The sequence below is a fragment of the Anomalospiza imberbis genome, chromosome 4 (genome assembly GCF_031753505.1).
Source record: "Anomalospiza imberbis isolate Cuckoo-Finch-1a 21T00152 chromosome 4, ASM3175350v1, whole genome shotgun sequence".
Taxonomy (NCBI): domain Eukaryota; kingdom Metazoa; phylum Chordata; class Aves; order Passeriformes; family Viduidae; genus Anomalospiza; species Anomalospiza imberbis.
In genome coordinates this window covers 9,148,801-9,162,138 of record NC_089684.1, presented here as the reverse complement: position 1 = coordinate 9,162,138, position 13,338 = coordinate 9,148,801, and the positions used below count along the sequence as shown (strand labels likewise).

Below are 13,338 nucleotides of genomic sequence, written 5' to 3'. Positions count from 1 at the left end.
GCTCAGACTAGACATTGTCAGAGTCCAGAATCTTTTAATAAAAGAAAACCTTGTAATAGATGTCCAGTTCAAAAAGACTTATTGAATCTTCTCCAGTCTTGCCCAAAAATACAGGCAAATAGCCAACATCCTGGTCCAGACCTACATTCAATGATCATCTATAGTTTGTTACAAGAGGCCAGCAAGAAGGAAAACACCAGTGTTAGTCTTGCACTAGAAGCAAGACTATTTAATGAAAATAAACTTCCAGATAATCTTAGAAAGCAGACTATGACCATGTTGCAGAAAAAAAAGGTAAAAAGAAGGTCACTAGTGGCCTGCCTTGGGAAAAATTCCATCTGCACAGCAGATTTGATATTTTGGTTAAAGTATGCGAACAGGACACACTAGCAAAATTGTTCAATATCACTGGAAGGTCCAGTATACCCTGCCTGGCAGTAAATCCAAATTCCACCAATTCAAAAGAAAACTACAGACAAAAACCTTTCAGAAGGTTTATCTAAGAAGAATATTATTTTTAGAAACTGCCGCAGGAGAGAGAGCCACAAGAGATCCAAAGCATATTAATCATTGTAATACCATGTGATACAAACAAAAAAAAAATCCTCAGCTGATAAACAAACTCTATTTAACCTTCCTTCCAGTCTCCTTTCAAACCCTTTTAAATTGCATCATCGTGTCTTCTCACAGATATCCTGCCAAAAACCTGACAGCAACATGCAAATTACTCCATGGCATTGTTAGGTCTTAATCTTAGATGTTTATGTGCTTCCTTTTTGCTTATATTGGCATAAAATCAATGGGATTACTCAAAGTGCATGACATCAAAGATCTATATTCAGATGCACAGAATAATCCTAGTTGGAAGGGACCCACAAGGATCATCGAGTCCAGCTCTTGAGTAAGTGACCCATAGGGATTGAACCCACAACCTCAGTGACCAACTTTACAAGATCAGAGCTTTGGTCACTGATTTTTCAGATTACCAAATTACTGATGTCTATAATTTTTTGAAGTAATCAAGGGCCATATATGCACTTACAAGTAAATCTTGTATTTGATTTGGTAGGCAACATTGGTAGGCGGTGTGGATAAAAGGGGTCCGTAATGCTCTATGAGAACTATGAATTTTCCAGCAAAAGGAGTGCATTAGGTAGAAAATATAAGTCAAGACTAAATAGTAGACATGCTTTGTGACTCAGAGGAGTAGCTGTCAAGCTGATTATGACCACCTGGAAAACAAGACACTTTCATTTTAATCTAGTTCAGCCATCTAGTTAATAGCATCACTATAAGGTGCCTGAGTACCATGAGAGCTGCAAAGAGAACCTGCAGATCTTTCCAAGGAACTGAAATCTGCTACTAAGAGGAAAGATGGGGGAAATCATGGTTATGTTTATTTATAATGCCAAAAGTGTATGTTGGTTAAAAGCAGTGGTTAGTGTGTCAATTAAAAATTAGAAGGCTGAGAAATTCTCTGAAGATAATTGTGCTGCTATATTGAAACGCCACAACAAATTGGAAAAGCATTTTATACATCTAACATACTCAGAGTAATTCACAATAAAGTAAATCATTGTGTTTGCATCAATCAGCTAGAAATGTAAATTCCTTTTTTATACAGGATTGTTTTATCAACAAGTCATGAGCAAAGGCAAACTATTTTAAGCAGGAAGCATTTCACACTAAAGCTACTCAGTTTAAAAAATCAATAGTACAGCGTTCAATAATATAATTGAATACCTTCATGATCAACACAGTGGCTAGTAGTCAATGGTCCCTTTCTCAAGGCAATGTCAGACATTTACTTTCATCCACAGTTATGCATATTGAGTTACTATTCACAATGATTTCTCAACCTGTTACCCCCATTAGTTCAAGTACAGGTTCTTTATTCATTATTATGTTTTTGATAAACACTATCTTTTTAGAGTTTGTAAGTTCTTTCACTCCATATGGAGATTTCAAAATATTACTTTATTTTACTATCTTCATCATTATCAGTAAAATTAAAAATTATTTCATGGACATCTGGTCAGTTTAGGTTTTCCACAATGGACTAATCCAGCAGCCAGAGAGGATGTATTTGGGCTCACTGCACCCAGTAGTAGATACTGCATCCTCTTATACTGCAGCTGCCTGGCCTGTTTAACACTGTACTCAGGGCACAGAAGCATTTGTCTGGTCCAAGTGACAGCAGCACGTTCATCTCAGCCATTCCTAGCCTTCTCCATTGGAAAGGGAGCAAATCAAATGTAAGCATCACAGAGAACCACTCCAAGTTGTGTCATGAACATGGTAAATAAATTATGCAGAAAAATGTGGCTGGAAATAAATTTTCATCACAGAGGTTGCAGAACAAGCAGACCTGTAAAGAGCAAGGAGTTGCTGAATATATATCACTTAATACATATGAACTAAGACACATTAAGGTATTTAAGTGGCAAATGACAAGGATTAATTTACTGGACATGTTAACGTAGCTTTACCTTGTCTATTGCCATTCACTAATAAGGAAAGCAATCCTCAACCAAATGCCTTCATTGCTACTTAGATAACTCACAAATGCTCCCAAAGCATTCATGTTACTGACAGTAACTTTCCCTGTCTCAGAGCCGAAAGTCTTTTGAAGGTTGTATGGTGTGAGATGAGTCATAAAATGTTAAAAGAGACTAGGAACAAACAATGTGGCAGATGGAAGTAGAACACAACAGGGTGTATGTAATAGTTTTCTTCAGGAGAGATGAGAGTCAGAGCTTTGTGCCATCCAAGCATAGGGACAAGTACTCAGTTTGGATGGGTTTCCTCATCTCACCCTGCAGTACCAATCAAAACCATGACATCAGAACCTCGGGATCTACTCCGGCATAAAAATATGCAAACCTAAACTCTTAGCAATGGTCAAACATCCTCACATGACAACCGCAAAGATATACCCCAAACTCTTCCCATGGCTGTTTTCTAAATGCTTTTAAATTGATTCAAAGTCATGCCAGGTGCTTACAACTGCATACATCTTAATAGAGTAAGAGATGATTTGGTGGCAAAGCAGGGGGTGGGAGGCTTTGATGAACTACACAAAGAAAGCTAAGCTGATTCACCAGTAGCAGAGGGTGCCACTACGCTGTGGAGCCTCCCACACTGGCTACATTACCTTGCTAAGCAAGGGGGTGCAATACCAGCTTCCTTCACCAGAGAAACTAGGCCAACAGGTCAATTGTGACAACTCTTTTCCACAAATGTGAAGATACTTTCCTTTTCCAACTAACAGAACCTTTCCTATCTCTCATCACTTTTAGATAAAACCAGACTTACTCTCCCTTTGCCCTCACCTGTAGCCTCAAGAGGCTAGAAACTGCCCACAGTTACGATATTACCATAGTAATTTTATGGTATTATTAGTAGCCATGAACATAGTTGCTGTTCTACTTGGGGGGAAAATGTGCTCAAATTAAATGTTCACTATTTTAAAAAGATAATTCAAATGTATGCTTCTATTAACTTCTTATGTAAAACAGAATGTTCTTTCAACTCTAATATTGTCTTCCACCATAGTTTAGTGGTGGACCTGGCAGTGCTAGGTTTATGGTTGGTCCTGATGACCTCAGAGGTTTTGACACAAACCATCATATGATTCCCCGATTTCCATATCAATTTCAGACTTCTGAAGCCCTCCAAAGGTATTGCACATTCTACTGCTTATTCCTTTCTTCTTTAATTCATATTGCCTCTCTTGAACCTCTATCAGCACAATCATCAATCATCTCTACTTTTTTCTCATTGTGCCTTAGTGCAGAGCAATCCCTGCCTAATCACTTAGCTATGCTACTGCTCTCTTCCTTCAAATTCCTCCTTAATGTCCAATTTTGCCTGTATGAAATCATTCTTCTGCAACCTGAGAAGTAGGATGTGACCAGCTATGACTTAATTAATAAACAGGCATCACTTGTCATCTTCTATTACATGTTCCCAGAAGAGATTTTAAAATGTTGCAGAATTTAATTTCCATGTCTTCCAGGCATGGAAAAAGTAAAAGCAAAAGAAAATAAAGAAAGTGCTTCCAAAGAAAAATGAAAAGCAGGACAACACTCAAAGGAACTACATTTTTTTTTCCTTTTTATTTTTTTTTCAGAGAAATTAAAAAAAAAAAACTTGCAGTCTTGAGGTACAAGTAGGAAGATACTGACAGATGAGGGGGAAAAATATTTTTGCCTTAAGTTCTTTTTTAATTATGGCAGTAGTACCTTTCTGCAAAAGTGCAATGAATGCATTTTTGTTAGTCTAGTTTTATACCACAACCTCAGCAAATGCACTGTTCAGTTTAAAAATTGATACTAAATTTATTGTGATATTCCTTTCCTGAATAATTGTATTGTTATTGCTCCTGTGGAAAGAAAATGAAACTTTCCCAATGTCAAACAAATAAAAAATTCCTCAGAAACTGTCCAAGTGCATATGTCAGGGGTATTTTAAGTGTAAAAAAAAAGAGTAATGCTTGCATTTAGTAGTTGTATTTCAGCAACTGTTACTTGGAAAAAGGTTGCTCCAGATGGCTGAAGTATAAGTTTTGGAAGGAGTACTGAACTCCTACATGATAACTAGTAAGAAGGAGATGAAAATTTTAGTGGAAAAAAAAATAAAAGATAAAAATTAGCCTTCTTGAGAGTAATGCATTGAAGCATATGAGTTACCATGGACAAGCAAAGAGCCATTTTTTTTGTGTCAGTAGTGTTCCTTCATAAGACCCTAGAGCACACGTACACAGCAGTTCCCAGTTTTGTTAATTCCTACTTGGTGTAGGAATTTTGATGCTCTGGGTTTGATCCCTCTGCAGCTGAGAAAATGACAAAACTTACTTCTCATTCTTTGCACGGTGGAACTGAAGCCTCTCTAACTCCCCACTCCCACATGAGAAAGATTTGTGACAACACATCAGTGTGGGACTTGCTGCCTGTCTCAGAAATTGGCCATGTGATAAGATATTAGCAGCAATTTTGCATTTTAGTCACTTGAATTGGCTGAAAATTCTCCTGAAATAGAATTGCCAAACAGAATACTAACTGACAAAGTATTTAATATAAGATCAATATTCACCTTTGCCTTTTTTATATTCTGTTTTTTAATGGCTATTAGTTGCCTATGTTCTTCATGGGTTTTATAAAATCATTCGCAGTGTTTAAAATATGAGGGAAAACAGCCTAAAAACGTGGGGGGTTTTTTTATAATTTTCTACTCAGTCCTCTATATAAAACTACTAGGAGGAAATAGTACACTCTCACCTATGTATATGGAGAGAATTAATAGGTAAAAACTATTTTATCAAGAAAGCAAACATCATCATTATGTGAGGCCAGTAGCACTTCCTCCTTTCTTCCATGTTGAATTTTAGTGCAGTGGCAGGCTGCTTAAAACAGGTTACAAAGACACATTGCCAAATTGTTTAAGGTACTTATTAGAAATGAATGCACAGTCACAATCTAAAATGAAAATAATTTGGATATTAGGTATGACAATCTCTCAATCCTTCTTCATAACAAACCTAAGCACTCAGCTGAATCAAATTTAATTTTGCTGCCTCTACAGTATTGTTCTTCCTATTTCCTATTTTTCAGAGTAGCTGGAAACCCAGAATAGCCCTTTTTTCCCAAAGGTGAGCATTTACTTTCACAAAGTGTCAAAAAAGCTTTTTATAAACTCATATTTCTATTTTGATACAGTATTTTTTCACTAATTAGTGTAAATCAATAATTTTAAATACTTCAACTTTAATTCAACACTTTTTTTCCTAAGCATTTACATCTCCTATGGAAAATCTTTTTAATATAGCTTATTTATGAAATTGACATCCAAGTGTCAAAATAACCATGAAGACTTAAATTTTCACACATTGAATTGAGTATTCAATCTGCCTTGGGGCAGTTGGAATGTTTTTTGCCCTGAAAGAGTGTATATAAAATTATAATTAAGTCCTACTAATGCTGGATTTTCATGCCTAGGACTAGTATAATGTTAAGCCTGTAAGAAATACAAAGTTTTTTACTATTAACAGAGACATTTCAATGTTAAAGATTAAATAAGCAAGCAAGACTAAATTTATTTACATCATTATCTTAGAATAAAAGCTTAATGTATTGAATAATAACATATTCAAATTACAGCTCTACGAGTCAGTGCTCCTTATGTAAGAATATTAAGTAAGGTGGCCAGTAGTTACTACATACAGGAGAATAACTCTTACTGTGTTAGAACAATTAACTTCAAATTCTTATTGACTGTTATTACATTTTTCTTTAATAAACCATATTGATTAACTACTAAGGCGTATTAAGCAGGAAATACAGTGAGATAGTTTGCCAGATGCTAAAATTTATTTCCATATTTAGCATTGATTACAAAGGAAATTTATTTACTCTGTTAGTGACTTTGAAACTGTTAAGTGAGTATTTTATCTGATACTCTTATTATAACACACATACCTTTAAGGACAGGAAACAATAAATGTGATGAAAGTTAAGACCATTCTACTCTGAAGCAACTTGCAAAAATCTAATCTGAACACAAGCATGGGAACTAAACCTACTAAATTGAAAAGATATTCCCAAAGTAAACAGAGATTGACCTCTGCCCACCATGTTTTCTTTACGAATCAAGCCCTACAAGTACAGATTTGGTATGAAGAATATCAGCCAGCAATTGTCTGCTACTTGCTTCTCATAAGGCCAAATTTAAATGCTATTTCCAAGTTCCTTTTGAATACTAACATAAAAAGGATCTAACAGAAGATACAAGCATGACTGTCACTAAGTGTGGCATTTACACTAAAGAACAAAAAATAGCTCCTCTGCTTTATTTACAAGTATTGTCACCATAAAAAATCAGAGTGCAAAATATTGGGATTTCCTCACTCTTATTTTAATCCACTTTGCAACAACAGTCATAAGAGAAAGAAAATTCTTCTCTCTTAGAGGTAAATAAGAAGATTTAGAAGACTAAGAAAGGATGTCAGCAGTGTTTGGACTGTTTGGCTGCTGGCATTTCTTAATATGAAATAAAACGCATAATTTTCATTCATAATTTTCATTTTACTACTCTGTACTATCCTACTAAGTCAGTCTGCCATTTTCCAAAAAGTACTGAAGTAGGAGGAAACTATTTACCATCTCATGGCTGAAGAAGCAGAGGCTGTGTGTACATTTTACTGATAGCATCCTAGTCTCCTTATGATTTTCTTCCAAAACTCTGCTTAAAGCTCTCCTGTATGCTGTTACAACAAATGAAAAAGCTCTGATAACAGGCTGCACATCAATTTATATTGCTAATGCAGGCCAAACACTATCTTCTGGCATTAAATCTTTTCTAGTCACAATAATGATACATTTTTTTTTGCTATCCTACTGTTGAAATCTTAATTGCATTAGTTATACTACAGTCAAGAGAGCTTAAGTAAAATTAGGTTCTTCCTCATGTTTGCTGCTCTACAAACACATGGTGCCCCATTCATTCGTAAGAGTTTATTTTATATAGGAATTCAAACTGCAAAATGCAGTTATGGATGAATCATTTAAAAAGTCAAATTCATCTTCCATTTAGTGCAAATGGTATTATTTACTGTGCTGCAGAACATTTCTCTTTTTTTCTGAAACAGAGAGTGGTGAGAATTATCTAACACTCCCTTGTACCAAGTTCCTTACAGTGCAAAAAATTACCGTGTTTGCCCTCTGGAAAGTTCTTTATTGGGATGAATAACTGGGGCTGGGGACACCATTGCAATCTTAGTGCTGTCACAGAGGGAAGACCTGAAATGCAGGAACTAGACATATACCTTTTTCCACATCATAAAGCTATCAGTTTGACATCTTTGTCTTTCAAACACTGGCAGCTGAGACCTACCACTGCCACATGCAATTTATGCATGAGGTTTTCAAAATTAGCATGCATCCCCAAAGACATCAGTGAAATGTCTGCCTTTTAGTAGACCTGATATTTTTTGAAAAATAAACCCAGTTTAGTTATCCTGGGTTTTCCAGACAGCAAATCTACAGCCAAATATCTTACTGTGTTAGAGGTCTAGGATGTAGCATAATGTCAGTGTTACAGAAATTGTAAACAAGTTGGCATTTCTGAGATGTTATGACTTTTACCTTTCTAGAATATATTTTAGTGTTAATTTACTTTGTATTTGAGACAGACTTCCTACACACTTTCAGTTCTTGGACAGCTAGAGATAGCTGTATAGCAAATACCTTTGAAACCTTCTCCCCAACCTGCACTGAGTTCCTAGCAAAGGAAGTGGGATATCAAGGGAAAAAAAAAAAAAAAAAAAAAAAAACAGGGTGGAGGAGGCATAACAAGTCTTCCAGTATTTTAAAAAGATTCATAGAAATTATTCTTGGTTTCAATTTTTACAGCTTTGTACATGAAAACTGATGGACAACAGCCTTATCTCATTTAACTATATTAAGGGTAGTGATGCCAGTATGAAAGCACACTTTCTGTGGCCAGTAGAAAGAAAATGGAGAGGGGAGATGTCCCTTACTTTGAAATGAGCTTCTAATAATTCATTACTTTCAGAGAAAAAAAAAAAGAAATGTATTTCCCTGCTTATAATTTTCCAAGATACAGACATAAAGAAATCATAAGTATTAAACATTAACATGTTGAGAGACTGTGGCAAAGGTCATTATTTGGAGCTACTGTGTTAAGAACTATGTTTGCACTTAATTATATCTTATTTAATAAAATTTTCAGAAATAAAAAGACTTCCAAATCTTCTAGAGCTATCTTGATCATATTTATGAAATGCATCAATATGAAGTTATTCACTTCCATCATGGCTGCTAGCAAGACGTAATGCTGTTCAGTGGGAGGTTCAAAGCATCTGCTGTGAAAAGCACAGGAGCTGATAAGCAGTGACAATTTATACTCCCATTGATTTTGTATAAATCAGAAAAGAGAAAGAAAGAAACATTTTCATTCGAGATGCCAGGAGGATGAAAAATAGAATATGTGAATTACCATTACTGTTTCTGAAACACTACAATTAGGAAAATTGGTCTAAATGATCTGAACTATCCTGTGGATATCAATTAAACACACAGTAGATAGATCACACTAAATGAAAGCAAAAAAACCCTCAGAAACTATGAAAGAGAACTATCATGTCATACTAGTACCAGTCAATATTTTTCAAGTGCAAAATGCAAAACTTAAGGAGATCCAGGATTTCATAATCATCCCTATACTTCCCTATCATACAGTCAAGCACCTCCAAAAATTCAAAACTGAAAATATTTTTTAATATTTTCCTCCTGAATTGCAAATTTTCTTGAAACTTTAAATATATTCTAAAAGTTGTTATAACCCAACAAGGGAACACGACATCTTGAAATGACAAGTTCACAGGTATTGTGACAGAAACTAAGCAGCATCCTCTTTCACACCAATAAGGAAAAATACATATGATTTGTGAGCTCTTAACATTCTTGTGCCACTGGCTGTGACGACAGCTGGGTACCACTAAAGGGGAAAAAGGCAGAACACATGGCATTTTAAATGGGGGTGGGGGGTAAGTAGTGTTAGCTGTTGTAATCACACTATTAATCACACCATTTTGAGTGGCTATTGGTCATTCAACTGCTTATCATATGAACAATGAGGACACAGTTTAACAGTAAAAAATTCTTTCAATATACAAAAATTATTCACTTTTGTCTCGGTGGGTTTTTTTTACCTCTCTAATAAGAATTTAGGGATTTTGAATTTCACACTGTTTCTTCAGGCAACATCATTTGGTAACAATGACGTATTTTGATTTCTTGGTCAAACAGTTCATTTTACTAGTTTTAAGAAGCAAAAGAATGCATTTCAGAATTTTTTAAAAAACACGTCCTCAATTTCTAAGTGTAAAGCAACATAAACAATTTGAATCATACAGTAAAAGTATTGATTTTACCTTCAGGAAAAAAAAAACCCACACCAAAACAAAACAGAAAAGCTGACCTGTCCTGTACTTTCCTATTCTATCTTTCATTTACAAGTAATAAAATTCAACTGAAAAAATGGCTGTAATCATATACTAATCTATTTATCTATAAAAATGAGTGTGTATTCACATGGAGCATATATCCTGTATTAATGTTGTCATGACTATATAATGTGAACCTAGATCAAGTCAAGACCATAAACAATTCAAAGCTGCATTCTGTCTAAATGGGTCACTTATAATGAGAAAGCACGACATTTACATGTAGGAATCAGATTGATCAGGGAGCAGAAAAACAGAATATGGCATCAGTGGAGAAAAATATGCATTTACAGGCAGTTAATACTAAATTATTTACACCTTCCTACATCCTCCTCAAAAATAGAAGTGAGTTCAAAAAATGTGAAATTAATAACAATTTAACATAGCAAATATTCACTAGGATTACCCTTGTGCTTGCAGTAAAGAAAAATGAAAAAAGCCTTGGTTCCTTTCAGTACTGTTATGTCGCTTGTACAGAATAACACTCAAGTGAAAAGACTGAAAACACTGTGTCTCCCAAAGACCCACACATTAATTAATTGTCCACAATCACTTTAAATTGGACTTTTAAGTGCTAACATATCCCCCAGCATTCAGCTGTTTTCAACCAGAAGCCGTGGAACAGAAATGCTCTGAACATGCTGTGTACATCTTGCTAAAGCAATTTCAGCTGCAGCCTGCAAAATTAATTTCTGCAAAATGCAAATCTGTGCCATGCAAATATTAGAACGATGGCAAGTCTGCTGCAACACATTACAAAACCAAAGTGGTAAAAAGGCAGAGGGAAATTTCAATACTGCCTAATATATGGAAAATATATCCCTTGTCTTTGTGCTGTCTGGATTCTCATTCAAGGTGCAAATACTGGTTACATTGTTAGATATCCAACTGCAACCAGCTCCAAATATTGTGTGAGTAGCTCTCTCACAGTTCACGCTAGACTCCCTTGACCCAGCTAGACAAGCGTGGAAACGTGAAATAAATGAACATTAACAAAGACTAGTCTGGAAAGCAGGCTGCATTAATGCTTGCAACATTATTCATATAGATACAAAATTTGCTACCTAGATTCTTTTTATACTAGATACCAGCTGACAGTCACTTTTTTAATGCTATGTGCTACTGCAGAGAGAAAAATGAAGCAAATTATAAAAATAATATGTCTTTCCCCATCTGCCACATACAGATATTCCCCAACCTTACACGCTGCTAAGGCAAATAAAGAACAGCAAAATAATTATCTCCATGCAAAGAAAAAACAATTTTAACACAATACCTTTCTGTGTTTGTCCCTCTTCCATATTCTCTTCCATGGCTACCTTTCTTCACTAGAAACAGCTACAGAGAATTAATCAAAAGCTTCAGTCAGATGTAGGAAAAAGTGTGGATTTTTTTTTCCCTGGGAAGCTCCAACAGCAGAGGCTTAGGCAAGTCCTCAGAGCTTAGCTAAGGCTCCCTCACTCTCCTTGTTTGCTTGGAGACAGGCTGTCAAGTGTAATTTCATTCAAATTACTCTTCCGTGAAGATTATCAATTTTTCTTCTCAAAGCTGCCCATTGTGTACCACTGTAAGCAGGTATTCAAATGAACAGCCTGTGAATTTTGGGGGGAAATTTGGTCTGAGCCCTTATGGCAATGACACCGATTCATAAGCCTCACTTTGCATATAAAATGGAGTAAAGAAATTGAGGTTTGTATTGAAATCTGTGTTTAAATTGGAAACAGGCTGTACTGAAAACAGATGGAGGAGTGTCTTCCTAAGGGGAAGCAGACCACCAACCCATAATTCCCCCTATTTGCTACTGAAGTGGGAAAGCCCAAATGCCTGTGGGTTCTTTATGCTGTATTACTTGTCTTTCTCTCTCTCTCTCTCTCTCCCCCCGCCTCTCCCCCTCCTCCTGTATCAGCACATTTAAGAATAATATGACTCTTCATTTCTCTTCTTCTCATGCATCTGTATCATCAGGAACTAACAACAAATATACACTATTGCCCTTACAGTATTCTAAAAAATATCTTTATAGCAATACAATTTTGTGTGCATGTATATGTGTTTACACACACAAGCACAATTCAACACAAGACATTAATCACTGCAAATTTTATGCACTGTACACATCCTCATCATCACAGTAAACAGGAATTTAGAGGCAGTTCAGAGGTTTAAAACAGTTCTTGCATCAATTCTTTTTCTGATTCCTCATATCTCAAATTAGCTTTCTTCAAAGCTCTTCTAAAATAACCAGATCTTAAAATGGTGAAGCACCACATGTGGGTACGTACATGAGGAAGCACATACAGACACACACACTGCTAGGAGTTTGCTCTGGAAAAACATAGGTTAAATACACTGTGAGGGCACCTACTAATTTGGGGAGCTCTGCAGTCTGATTTGGAATGCAAATTGGACGCTGCAGTCTAGCAATAAATTAGCATTTTTGTACCTTTGTCTACAGAGTAATATCTCATCATTTTAAGACTACCATTATTTCACCAAAAATGCAAACTGAACACAATTCCAATTTTTCTTTCCATGTTTAACTTCGCATCCTTCTGGAGGAAGTGACTAAAACTTAAAAATCAAAACTACTATGGCTGAAAATTCCTATTAACAAATGATAAATAGCTCATCCATTTACTTTATGCTATCTAAATACATTGGCTTAGTTCTGCCTTCTGAGACACAAAAAAAAAAAAAAAAAAAGTTGTTTACTTTGCCTGGTTGGGTTTTGTTTGGGGTTTTGTTTAGGGAGGGGTTTTTTTGAGGGGGGGTTATTGTTGGGTTTTTTGTTGTTTTTTACCCTGTTTACATATAAATCTGTTCAAATCTGGTTTGCATCAGAATAATTATCATGTATGAAGCTAAATGCATATATATAATTAAATAACTGATTCATTATTTATAAGTCAACACATTTCCTACCTTTTTTCCCCTTTTATTTCATGTTTCTAGGACTCCATTTTCTGGAATAACTGAAAAAAAATATCAGTTATTTTACTTCTCAGATATAATTGATCACTTAAAAATCAACATATTGAGAAGGTCTATACATATAGAAGTGCTGCAAACACCATAGGATCTAAGCAGCTTCCATCTTTTTAGAAATTATTCATTTAGACAGTTTTTTAGGAGAGGTATGTTTCCTTTAAAACAGATCTCCTGCGTAAGTCTCCTCTGCTATTCTTTCCCTTCAAAATCTTTTCTTAGATAAGCATTAACAAATCTTCATATTTCAAAGATGGTCTGGCAAATATTTTAACTAGGCTGGCAAATTGTTTCTAAGTCGCATTTCTCAACAGCACCAAGTATTTAAG

The 13,338-nt window shown here is 35.3% G+C and overlaps 1 protein-coding gene across 1 annotated transcript in view; it reads right to left on the bottom strand.

Moving 5' to 3' along the window:
* The window catches only part of GPM6A (glycoprotein M6A), a 121,072-nt gene extending 109,201 nt beyond the window's left edge, over positions 1-11,871 (bottom strand). Inside the window, exon 1 of the mRNA XM_068187035.1 lies at positions 11,301-11,871. Within this exon, the coding sequence (XP_068043136.1) occupies positions 11,301-11,337 (37 nt within the window). The 5' untranslated portion in view covers positions 11,338-11,871. The remainder of the gene's footprint in view (positions 1-11,300) is intronic.
* Between the last annotated feature and the right edge of the window lie 1,467 nt (positions 11,872-13,338).